General features: G+C 42.0%; 2 protein-coding genes across 2 annotated transcripts in view; both read right to left on the reverse strand.

Annotated features, from left to right (window-relative positions):
• Window positions 1–12,939, reverse strand: part of zbtb26 (zinc finger and BTB domain containing 26) — a 1,115,122-nt gene that overhangs the window by 685,214 nt on the left and 416,969 nt on the right. The gene's annotated exons all lie outside the window — the stretch shown is intronic.
• On the reverse strand, window positions 2,055–3,089 carry LOC103469647 (uncharacterized). The gene has a single exon (XM_017306529.1). It carries the CDS (start codon window positions 3,042–3,044, stop codon window positions 2,055–2,057), a length of 990 nt encoding a protein of 329 aa, XP_017162018.1. The 5' UTR covers window positions 3,045–3,089.

Genomic DNA, 12,939 nt, shown 5'->3' on the forward strand with positions numbered 1-12,939 from the left:
TTCATCTGCATCTAATAAAGTAAGTGCCACTTGGACTCTTGAAAACCATTAATAGTTCACATTATAAAACCCTGTTAATACTAGAATTCCACATTATTTCAGCCATGTTGAATTTTAGATTCACTAGCATGGACCACGCTACAGAATACAGATTTAAATATTTATTGAGGATAATAGGAAGGGAGGGGAGGAGGGGTGAGGGAGAAAGGAAGGAGGGATGAAGGGATGGAGGGGTGAATTGGATGAAGTCGGGCAGTGATGATGATGATGGTGATGGAGGGCCTGCAAGTGAAGACTCGAGTGGGGCTTTGTCTTCAAGGATAAACACATCTTGAGTATATCCCGGCTCGCTTAGGATCCCCCCGGCGGAACCTGCAATGTAAAGAAACGAGAAACATGGTATTAATTTGACAGTATATGCGTGTGAAAAGGGAAAGGTGGGTGGGGTTGACGAACTATGCAACATGCCCATATATACCCCGCTCTGGAGCGGGGTATATATGGGCTGTTTAGGAAATTGGAGGTGTGGTTTGAGGCGTGGTCCTGCTCCTGAACCTAAATTAACAAGTTAACTCCATTTCACTAGCATGGACCACGCTACAGAATACAGATTTAAATATTTATTGAGGATAAGAGGAAGGGAGGGGAGGAGGGGTGAGGGGAGGGGTGAGGGAGAAGGGAAGGAGGGATGAAGGGGTGAATTGGATGAAGTCGGGCAGTGATGATGATGATGGTGATGGAGGGCCTGCAAGTGAAGACTCGAGTGGGGCTTTGTCTTCAGGGATAAACACATCTTGAGTATATCCCGGCTCGCTTAGGATCCCCAAAAGAGTCAGAAATTAAATGCAGCTGAGGAGAGAGTGAGCTTGGAATAAATCTTTAAGGTTGTTACGAATGTACAAATGGTAGGCTTGCGAGGACCAGCGACCCAGGATTTGGATCGTGTGGTCTGGGACGCCCTGACTAGATGTGGACGAGGCTGCGCCGATGCGGAATGAATGGGCGGAGTAATGATCGGGTGAAATGCCTGATAACGACAAGACCTGGCGGAAATGGCGGGAGAGCCAGAAGCGAGAAGCTTGTTTTCCTGGTTCAGAAATGAAGAGAGGATCATGAGGAGAAGCGTTGGCGGCGAATCGGGACTGGACATAATTGAAAATGGGCTCATACGGGTTGAGGGAGGAATCGAGGCGGAAAAGATAGATGGGACAAGAGACGGCGAGCTGATCGGTCTTACTTTTCCGCAGAGTAAAAATCATGGTGTCGTGGCTGAGAATGGAAATATCTGAAAGGCAAGGATGAATGAGAGGATTATGGATGGAGGAAGTTGGAGCGAATTCAGAACAGCGGAGGAAGCTGAAAAAGCTAGTAGGACCGTGGACTCCAGGGTCCTGTCTACGAAATTAGAGGAGTAACCGGAACGCAGAGTGGAAATGCATTTGCGTAGGAGGTCGGTCGTGAGGGGGAGACGAGGAATGACGCCGTTTGGTTCTTGCTTCTTGCAGCCTTTGATGAGCGTGTTCACGTAGCAGTGAGAGATGGAGGGGCAGTTGACTCCTGTAGAAAGCTTAAAGAAGAAATTGATGCCGGCTAGATAGGACTGGATAGTGGAGGTACGGATCTTAAGGACTAATCGGGAGTACGTAATGAAGAGGCAGAGGGTGGAAACGTCTAGGGAAGGAAAAGGGAGATTCTAAGTGGCGTGGAAAGATTTAAATCGGTTCCAGCCGGTCGAATATACGGAAAGCGAGCGAGGAGCTAGGCTGCTGAGGATTAATTCTTGAGAAGCTCGGTGGAGATCAGGTAATGGAGGGCTCAGTTGAATATGGTTGAAGAAAACGGAGGGACCGGCGTGGAACGTGCTTCTGCATCTGGGGCCAAGAGTCTGAATTTCTGGAAGGAAAAACGAGAAAGAGCGTCAGCGATGCGGTTTTTTGATCCTGGAATATGAGCGGCTTGAATGAGAAACTGATGTTGGGCAGAAACTAAGGTAAGTCTGCGCATGAACTGCATGATTTCGGGGGAGTGAGAGCGGCCTTTATTTATGATTTCTACTACTGCCGTGCTGTCTGAATGAATGAGGATGGATTTTTTTTTTTAGACCATTCGTGACCCCAAAGGATCGCAGCGATGAGGATGGGGTAAAGTTCGAAGAGAGTGGAAGAAGGAGGGGCCGAGGCGTTCTGAAGAGACTTAAACTCGAGCGGCCATGTGTCGGCGAACCATTTTTCTTTGTAATAACCGCCGAAACCGATTGAGGGAGCTGCGTCGGTAAAGAGTTGTATGTCTTCAGGGTAGGTGAGGAAATCGTTGTAGAAGAAAGAAATTCCGTTCCAGGATGAAAGAAAGTAGTGCCACAGACGCATTTCTAATTTGCAGGAGTGATCGATGGCGAGAGAACCGTGAAGGGAGGGAATGCTGGCCGCTTTAGACAGGAGGTGAGAGATGAAGGATTTTTCCTGCGGAATGATTCGAATAGCGTAGTTTAGATGGTCGAGGAGAGAGAGCAGCTGTTTAGAACATTTGTCGGCGAGTAAGAAATTAGACAGGATTAATTTCTGTCTAATTTCTGTTGATCTTTTGGGTGATGGGGAAGCTTGGAAAGATAAAGAGTCCAGAGTGATGCCTAGGAACTCTAAAGAGGTGCGCGGACCGACKGTTTTCTCCTCTGAGAGGGGAATTCCCAGCTGGGAAAAGGCTTGAGTTAGGGCGTTAAGACCGGAACGAGGAGGGGAAGATGGAGGAGTGACGACCAGGAAGTCGTCTAGAAGATGTATGACGTAGGGGAGTTTATAGGTATTGATAAGGATCCAGCAGAGGGCTTCGGGCAGGGAATCGAAAATTTTGGGGCTGCTACAGCACCCGAACGTGAGGCGGACGGTGAAGTAAAAGGCACCTTTCCAAACTACGCCAAAGAAGCGCCAGAAGTCGGGGTGAATAGGTAGAACTTTGAAAGCGCTGGTGATGTCGGCTTTGGAGAGCCAGGCGCCGCGACCTGCTGACCTAATGAGTTTAATGGCGTGATCTATGATTGCATATTGCATGGAGAAGTCGGGAAATGGAATGATGATATTGATACTGAGAGCCGTGAGGGGCTGAAAGATCTATGATTAACCTTTTTTTTTTTTTTTTTTTTACACCTGAATATTTGCGAGTGGCGATGCCAATGGGGCTGACGCGGAAAGTAGGGAATGGTGACCTAGAAAAGGGGCCTATAACAAACCCTTTTTGAACTTCTTCGGTGAGGAGAGAGTCGACTGTGTCGGGATCTGAGAGAGCGGATTGAAGATTGTGACATTGGTAGGTGGAATCTGGAATAATTTCTATGTCCGGGTGGAAACCGTGAGTGAAGCCGTTAATGAGAAAGTTAACTAAATCCCTGTCTGGGTGATGCTTGAGAGTGGTTTCGAGAGCTTTCCACCTGTAGAAAAAGCGCGAGGAAGAGGGCGAGAGCGGAGAGGGATGATAGGCTGTGGCTGGGCGAGATGGAGCACCGCAAAGATTGCAGGAGAGAGAAGCGCGGTCGGCGAAAATGCGGCAGTATAATTAGGAATCAAGAGAACCCCAGTAAGTGCCTAGGTTGAACTGTTGCAAGCGACCTGCTGCTTGGTTGGCGAAGAGAATGTGAAATTGATAAAACCCGGTGCCCCCAAACCGTAGGGCCATGTCAAGAACTAAGGAGAGATAGTTGTCGAATTCGGCTCTGCGGTCTGGAAAGATTGCGCAAATTGTGTCTCTGTAAAGAGAAAAGCGAGAGCAAATTTGACGGGTGTGAGGTCTTTGGAATGGGAACTTAAAGAATTGCTAAGTTGCATGGGACCTTGGTTTGTATTGATTTCTCTAGGTTGACTAAAACAGATCGGAGAAGGTTGAAGGAGAAGTGCTAGATCGGCGTAATTACCGTTCGTGACTTGCTGGCGAAGGGAAGGAGAAATGGGTGACGGCCGTGGTACGTTATTGGATGACTGAGCTGGAGGAACTGCTGTAGCGAGATTAAAATTATGATTAACGTTAGGGAGAGTGTTTGAAGGGGGAGAGGCAGGGGTTAAGTATTTGAGAGAGAGGGAATGGAAGGAAAAAGGTTAGAGGGAAGTGAAGAGGGGAATGAGGAAGAAAATCCTGCTGCGCTATACTGGGCTGGGTTTACCGCGGCTTGAGAAGAACCGGAGGTCGTGGCGTTTATGGAGGTGGGGAGAGCTGAGGAGGAGAAGGGGGGTGGGGGGGAGAGAAGAATGAGATTGCGGGATTTGAGGAGTCTGTGAAGACAGCGAAGCGATAGCCGAAGTTAGCATCTGAGAGAGGTCGGCTAGGCAGGGTGCGTTTGGTGGAGGATGTAATACGACCTGGCTCCCGCGAGGGGGAGCTGTTGCCGGGTGCGAGGACTTTGAAGGCGTGGGCCGGATGACGTCTGAGGTGACGAGGGAGGAAGAGGATGCTGGAGAAAAACCTGGAAGTCCGGGGTATTCGGATGGCGACGGGCCTGACGTTTGCTGCGGACCTGAGGAGGAGAGCAATTGAAAGAGCCTCAATTTGTTGTCGGAGCGACTGAAGGGGATTCCTTTTTCTTTTAATGAGCGGTGGAGGCGGGCGACGATCCAGCCTTTGAGGAGCTGGCAAGTTAGGACGCCTGGAGAGGGTCGCGGAGATGAAGCCGGGTTGGTATTCTGGAACTGCAGGGTTTGGGAATGTCGTCTGAGACCGGGAGAACGAAGTCGACGGCTGGGCCCGCGGCTTGTCCCTCGGCCGTGGGGTGAATGTGACGTCGGTGGATGGACCGTGGCTGGACGAGGTGCTGCTGACAGCGAGGAGTGGAGCTGGGATTGAGGGTTGAAGATCACGGAGCGGAGGCGTTTGGAGCCGGAGGCTTGTTTTGTGGCCTGGGGAGTAGAGGTTGAGTCAGCTGGAGACGGATCAAAGAGGTCATCCGAGTCGGAGTGGTCGGGCTGGAGAGAAAGAGCATCTTCCATTGTGAGTAGAACTTTTTTGTTGACAAGCAACGTAGTCGGTTGACGAACTATGCAACAGGCATGGAACGGCTCTCGAGCGGGGTATATATGGGCTGTTTAGGAAATTGGAGGTGTGGTTTGAGGCGTGGTCCTGCTCCTGAACCTAAATTAACAAGTTAACTCCATTTTTGGAAGTCCTTTTTCATTGATTTGCTTAATGATAACCAAAGCATGGATATTTCTTTTATAACTGTGTTTTTATGTTCATAAGATTGTAGAAATTAATGAGTTAAATCCAGTTTATGTCGCTGTAAACTGAAAGTCTTCAATTTTTATTCCAGTGTTAGTGAAACTATATATTGACTTTGAAGGCATATTTTTTACCAGTTCTCAGAGGAATAGTTGTGTTATTCGTTTTGAATGTTTGAATATACTGGAAATATATGTGGTTTGAGGCATAGTGGTGCCTTTAAATAAAAATTCTGTTCTGAGAGGTTACTGCCAAGAAAACTGTAATGCTACTTTTTAAAGTACAGTCTTAGTTTTACCACAGAACATTAATACCTAATCCAGTGTAAGCTTCTTAGAAGTGCTACAATTGGTGCAGTTCTAAAATGCATAATCTGCATAATCAGAAATTCACATAACACAGGATTAGGGTTAGGGATGTGATACATCCTCTTCAGGATTAAGTATGGTACAGCTACTGTGCATTTACAGTAAACTACATCCTCTTCTGTGTTCTGTTATGTGTAGAGTTCCCCTATCTGACTCTGCTGACTTCCACTCACATGTGATGGACCTGTCATGTGGGCGAAGGGATCAGGGGGGAGAGATCTGACAACAGCGGAAGAGCGGAGAGTTCAGTGTGTGTTAGCAGTGAAGCTATTCAGTTGAGTGTAACAATTTGTTAGAAACGCAGCTGCAGCCTAAGGAATAGCAGCTCGCTCTCATTTCTAATAAATCCTGTTGGCGGTACTACATCTGCGGTGTGTTGGCGTCATTACAGTATTTAACACTTTAAAAGGTAATTACAGGATTGAAAAGGTTTATTTCCAGTAAAATACTGGTATCTACAGACGCCAGCTTTTTTTTAAACCGTTTTTCTGAAAGAATGGTGGAAAAAAAAACAAAAAAAACTGTCGTCTGTAGATACCAGCATTTTTTTTAGCGTTCTTTCAGAAAAACGGTAATTACCGTTATTTCACAGTATCCATACCGTACTTGCATTGACGGTAATCTGCTGTCAGGATTAATTATGGTACAGCTACTGTGCATTTACAGTAAACTTCTGGCGACTATAGCTGCCAGTATGTTACTGTAAATTTCCAAGATTATTTCTTAGAGTGTAAGCATCATGTTCAAATATTCAGATAGACAAATGCTTCAGTGAAAAAGTCGACCTGCATGTAGGCTTCTAGGCTAGCTCTTCTCTATTTTTAATTAATGTCCCTGCAGGGTTTTTGCTTAATGTAAAACTGATCGTAATCCAAAGGAAACACAGTAGATATTTTTGTATGTCAAAATACCAAGTTCACTTTAATATTTGCTACTTAAAAATGATTTTAACAAAAATATGATTCATTGTCAGAATTAAATAATGTGTTTATTCAAGATTTTTTTTCATTTCTGAAATGACAAAAAATACACATCTATTTACATTTTCTTGTCATACACATAATTAAAATCCCTTTACACTACTGAAACCAGATGTTTGCATACACTTTATGAGAAAGACACGTATCATTTTCTTCTCACTGGCTGGCATTAACTCAGATTACCAAAATTATTTGTATCTGCTTCAGATTTCTGAAGATTAAATAGTCTAATGTTAAAAAAATTTAATGATGGTACTGTTCAGGAAGAAGACAGCTTCTCTGTTCCAGAGATGAATGTTTAACAACTGACTCACCGAAACGGTCCCATAACAACAGAAGAAGACCTGCTTAGAGTGTCATTAACACATGCAACTCAGAGATGAAAAAGTAATTTTTCCAGAAGCAACATAAAAAGACTGATAACGGGTTGAAAATGTACTCGGGGTCAAAGACAAAATTGTCTAAATGTTTTGAGGGCTGACGAACCAGTTAAAGTTTTTCAGTAATGACCAACATTACATTTGAAAGAAGAAAGAAAGGAAAACTTATACTGCAACATAAAGAGGTGGAAGTGTCATGTTGTGTGGATGTTTTGCTACAGGAAAGTCTGGTGATCTTTACAAAATCTTTTCATAAGTACATAAGTAATAATATTATGTAGCGATACTAATGCACCAGATCAAGATATAAACCAGTGAGTAAAAGCTTGGGCACAGATGGGTCTTCCAAATGGACAATAATCCTAATAATTCTGCCAAGTAAGTGGCTTCAGTTCAGCAAAGTTGGTGTTTTGGAGTGGCAAAGCACTCAGTTTCATAGAATATTTCTGAGCACAACTGAAAAGGTGTGTGAGCAATGTGAAATACAGCCCTGACTTAAATATCTTGATGTACATTTCAACCCAAAATGTCATATCAAAAAGGGTCAATGCCACTCAATAAAAAAAAACGTCTGTCATTACAGCAATGACACAATTTATATAAAGGTCCTTCTCAAAAAATTTGCATATTGTGATAAAGTTCATTATTTTCCATAATGTAATGATAAACATTTAACTGTCATATTTTAGATTCATGGCACACCAACTGAAATATTTCAGGTCTTTCATTGTTTTAATACTGATGATTTTGGCATACAGCTCATGAAAACCCAAAATTCCTATCTCAAAACATTTGCATATTTCATCCGACCAATAAAAGATAAGTGTTTTAATACCAAAAAAGTTAACCTTTAAATAATTATGTTCAGTTATGCACTCAATACTTGGTCGGGAATCCCTTTGCAGAAATGACAGCTTCAATGCGGTGTGGCATGGAGGCAATCAGCCTGTGGCACTGCTGAGGTGTTATGGAGGCCCAGGATGCTTCGATAGTGGCCTTAAGTTCATCCAGAGTTTTGGGTCTTGGTCTCTCAACTTTCTCTTCACAATATCCCACAGATTCTCTATGGGGTTCAGGTCAGAAGAGTTGGCGGGCCAGTTGAGCACAGTAATACCATGGTCAGTAATACCAGTGGTTTTGGCACTGTGAGCACAATGAAATTTTCTTCTCCATAAAGTTTTTCAGCAGATGGAAGCATGAAGTACTCCAAAATCTCCTGATAGCTGCTGCATTGACCCTGTCCTTGATAAAACATGGTGGACCAATACTAGCAGCTGACATGGCTCCCCAGACCATCACTGACTGTGGGTACTTGACTCTGGACTTCTGGCATTTTGGCATTTCCTTCTACCCAGTCTTCTTCCGGACTCTGGCACCTTGATTTCCGAATGACATGCAAAATTTGCATTCATCCGAAAAAAGTACTTTGGGCCACTGAGCAACAGGTAGCCCAGGTCAGGTGCTTCTGCCGCTGTTTCTGGTTCAAAAGTGGCTTGACCTGGGGAATGCGGCACCTGTAGCCCATTTCCTGCACACGCCTGTGCATGGTGGCTCTGGATGTTTCTACTCCAGACTCAGTCCACTGCTTCCGCAGGTCCCCATGGTCTGGAATCGGCCCTTCTCCACAATCTTCCTCAGGGTCCGGTCACCTCTTCTCGTTGTGCAGCATTTTCTGCCACAATTTTTCCTTCCCACAGACTTCCCACTGAGGTGCCTTGATACAGCACTCTGAGAACAGCCTATTCGTTCAGAAATTTCTTTCTGTGTCTTACCCTCTTGCTTGAGGGTGTCAATGATGGTCTTCTGGACAGCAGTCAGGTCGGCAGTCTTACCCATGATTGCGGTTTTGAGTAATGAACCAGGCTGGGAGTTTTTAAAAACCTCAGGAATCTTTTGCAGGTGTTTAGAGTTACTTCGTTGATTCAGATGAATAAGTTAATTGCTAGTTCAGAGAACCTTTTCATGATATGCTAATTTTTTGAGATAGGAATTTTGGGTTTTCATGAGCTGTATGCCAAAATCATCAGTATTAAAACAATAAAAGGCCTGAAATATTTCAGTTGGTGTGCAATGAATCTAAAATATGTGACAGTTTAATTTTTATCATTACATTATGGAAAATAATAAACTTTACCACAATATGCAAATTTTTTGAGAAGGACCTGTATTTCCTAACCAGTCTTTTGCATGCTTTCACTTGTAGGTTGAAGAGTAAAGTGATAAGCTCAAAGTCTTTTATGCCCGGAGGCCTCGTTAACCTCTTCTTTCTCGTTAACCTTTCTATGAGGGCTAAGTGAAGACAGAACAGAAAAGAGTTTACAGCACTTCTTTTTATAAGAAACAAATTCTAAACATAAGAATAACATCCGTTGAGCACTGCTTGGTGGAATCAACTTCTAAAAATGTATAACCGTTGGCCATTTCATAATCTACTGTTCTGATGTAAAGCCCTAATCAGCTGTCCAAAGTTACAGATTGAAATATCTCTGGAACAAACAGCATTTGACTACACTAAAATTAATCAAAAATATCAACATATTTTAAAACCCAGCTTCTGAAATCTATATATCAAGAAGTTGTGAACAGACTCTCTCCCCCAATATGAAAGGTAGAATAATTTCCCACACTTGTCCATAAGCAGCATTGACACAAATAAAATGGAAAAGAAAAGAATGAGTGGAACCCCTAAGGAGGTCTCCAAGAGCTATTCTCTGAACTTGTCTTGTCCCTTAAGAGGGTCAAAACTGGTGAAAAGACACTCTCCTTTGAGGTCAGCCAGGCATACTCACAGAACACAGAAGAGCTCTTCATGAAGTGCAGAAGGAACTCTGAAGAGATCCTGGATTTGTTATCAAATGCTGAATAAAAGTAATTGAAACAAGAATATGCTCAGTGTTGTCCTCAAATTCCAGATGTCATTTGTGTGTGTGTGCGTGGGTGCATGCGTTCGTTCGTTCGTGCGTGTGTGTGTGTGTGTGTGTGAAAGAGAGAGAGAGAGAGAGAGAGAGAGAACGAGAGATCTAGAAAGATGAATTATTGGAAAATTTTTGGAGGAAAACAATCTTGAATCATGACAAAAAAAAAACAACTTCAACACAAATTTGATATTGCTAAGCTTCCACTTCAAGTTGCATGGGTTTTTGAGCTATTTCAAATATTGGAGTGGGAATTTACAAAACAGGATGGTGACCTTGGGTCCATTTTATGCGGGTAGCATGCGGTGCCAGTGAAAGGCTGCACGCAGCAGGACTGCAGGCACCTGGCCGGACGGCTCRGACGTGCGACAATGCTGTCTGGGGGGTAATTACCACAAGGTATTCTTTAAAAAGACCAGATGGGGATGAGGTCCCACCCCACACCATTATTTACAACAGAGTCCCATTCAATTACATACTTCATCCACCCACTGGTTAGCTCTTTCAGTCTGCTGTTGTCGTACTTGTTCCTTTATGCTAATTTAGTGTCACCCCACACCCCCCTCACAAATAGAGGGAGAAAGAGAAAAATGGATAGAAAGATGTAGGTGCCTCAAGGGTTTAAAAAAAAAGCATGATTTAGTTCCAAATTGTTTCCGCTACAGCAAGTACAGTAACACTTGCACCTCCCTTTCTCTCCAGTCTCTCAGTGCTGCCCTGAAGTGCTACTCAGCTCTTTGAAGGGACTCGCTTTGGGAAAGCTGAGCGACAGGAGGAAAATGGAGGGGGAAGGGTGAGAGACCCAGGCAGAGACAGTGAGAGAGGGGTCTTTATACACAAGGTCAAGTCAGGGTTCATGGTTCACAGTGGCACCAGCTGAAGTTGGGGAGGGGCACCTGTTATTTTGTGGGTCTGTATCTGTTTCGTTTCCAGCTGAACTCCTCCCCAGTTCTTTCACAATGCTACCCTGAGCTAGTTAACCAGGATCCTCTATTCTGTCCTCCCAGGAGTACACAGATCCTGGTCGGCTTTCAGAGTCATCTCCTCTTCTGCTCATTTCATGCTAAAGTCAGACTATGAACTTCATGACATGTTCTCAGGCAAATCTATAAAGTCTTTTTTTTTTAGAAACTACTATTTTTTCTGAGCGCAAGTTGGGTGGAATTTGTGCAATTTGAGAAAAGAACAAGACGTATTTTTGCATTTGAGAATTATTCTAAAAACTCAACTTTGTCTTGAATCAAATAATGTACATTTTTGTAGATGCTTCTTGTTAAATGAAGTGTCAAGACTGGGTTTTTGGGTTTGGTTTTGTGCTCTGTTTTTGCTGGTCCTCTTTATCAGTTATGACTTAATTCACCTTTTTGGTTAACACTTCTTTTTTATTTGTTGTTACTGATTTCTTGTTAGATCTTTCTCATTCTTGTGTTTCTTTATTTCAGACCCTCGTAGTGTTTCTAGTTATCTTGTTTCTCTAGGTGTAGTTCTTTAATGTATGCGTTTCCGTCTATTGTTCTTTAGTGACTCTAGTTAGATCATTTCTTTGCTTAGTCCTTCTACTTACTCTAGTTCTGTGTTCCTTGGTTCTTATTATTGTTTTATCAGCCTTGTTTCTGTTTGGTTCTTTCATAGTTCCCCTCCTGTCTTTGTCTCTTTCTAGTTTATCATGTTTATTTAGTTCCAGTGTTTTATTTAGTGTTAGAATTATTTCCTGCTCCCTTGTGTTCTTTTTCTCTTATTCCTTTGTGAAAAAAAGTATACTTTAGTATATTTCAAACATACTTAAATTTGTGAAAGTGCACTTTAAGTATACGAAGTATTAAGTGTACTACCTATTAATATATCTGAAGTATACTAAAAGTATACTTGTACCAATTTCGAAATTAGAACTTTAAACACACTTAAACATAATTGTACCAAAATACACTTTTAATATATTAAATAAAAGTATACTTTAAGTGAACAAAATATATATTTGCCCAAGTGTAAATACACTTTGTCAAGTATATTTAAAATATATTTTGTGTTAAAAATATATGCTCAAAATAGAATTTAAAAAAAAATTCATTTAACACTACTTTAGATTATTAATTTCAGTATGTTTTAAATTACATCTCAGTGTAAATTTTAGGCTAATAAAGTATACCTTTTTAAAATTTTCTTTATTTAACCGGGTGCAGAAGTATGTCTTTTAGGCACCTTTAAAGTGTGTTTAATGTAATATGTAGGCATACTTTTTAAGTACCTAAAAAGTATTCATTTTTAAGTGCCATAATAATCTTTTACTATTTATTAAAATTGCATACGATAAAAAAAATTATAATCATGATGTAATTTTCAAGAAAGTACCCAATTCATTTTCAGATGTATGATGTAAGATCTATAATCAACGGCATTACCTCCAGTTCCTACTCCAGACCAGATGGTGGCGGTATTGCACACTTTCATTTACTTAAAAAACGCCACAAAGAGAAGAAAAAACTTGAACGCAGGAAAGATAAGCTGTTCAAATTCTCTATTTATACTCGCATAATATTCCCTTCAAAGTAGAGAGGGCCTTGACAAGAGTTACTAATTTTGGTAAATTCAAGCTGGTGACGTCCTAGTCCGAGTTAGACGATAACACAACGGGACAACAACCGATGGAAATGAAATTTGGGTCACAAAAGGATCCCGGAGGGACGAAGGCTGCTAAGTGTTGCTAGCTGGTGGTAAGTTTGCTTATTAATTATCTTCATTTAATTATAAGCTGTGCAGTGAAAATATATAACTTACGTTGGTTTCATAAATAATTTTATTAATTTTATTGTGACTTGTATGATTATTACTATAGCAATTAGAGATGTGCCGATCAGGTTTTTTCCTGCCGATACCGATCACCCATGAGGGCCGATCACCGATACCGATCACCGATACCGATCACATAATTATTATTATTATTTTTTTATTATAAACACTATTGGTTACATTATGTGGAAAAAGGAACCATGAATTCACCTTAATTTAGACAAAAACTTGTTTTTAATAACTTTTTCCAAGAAGAAAACTAAACAAAACAGGCATTGTGCAAATTGTACTGCTATCGGTAATACTATCTTTA

This window comes from Poecilia reticulata, linkage group LG9 (genome assembly GCF_000633615.1).
Source record: "Poecilia reticulata strain Guanapo linkage group LG9, Guppy_female_1.0+MT, whole genome shotgun sequence".
NCBI lineage: Eukaryota > Metazoa > Chordata > Actinopteri > Cyprinodontiformes > Poeciliidae > Poecilia > Poecilia reticulata.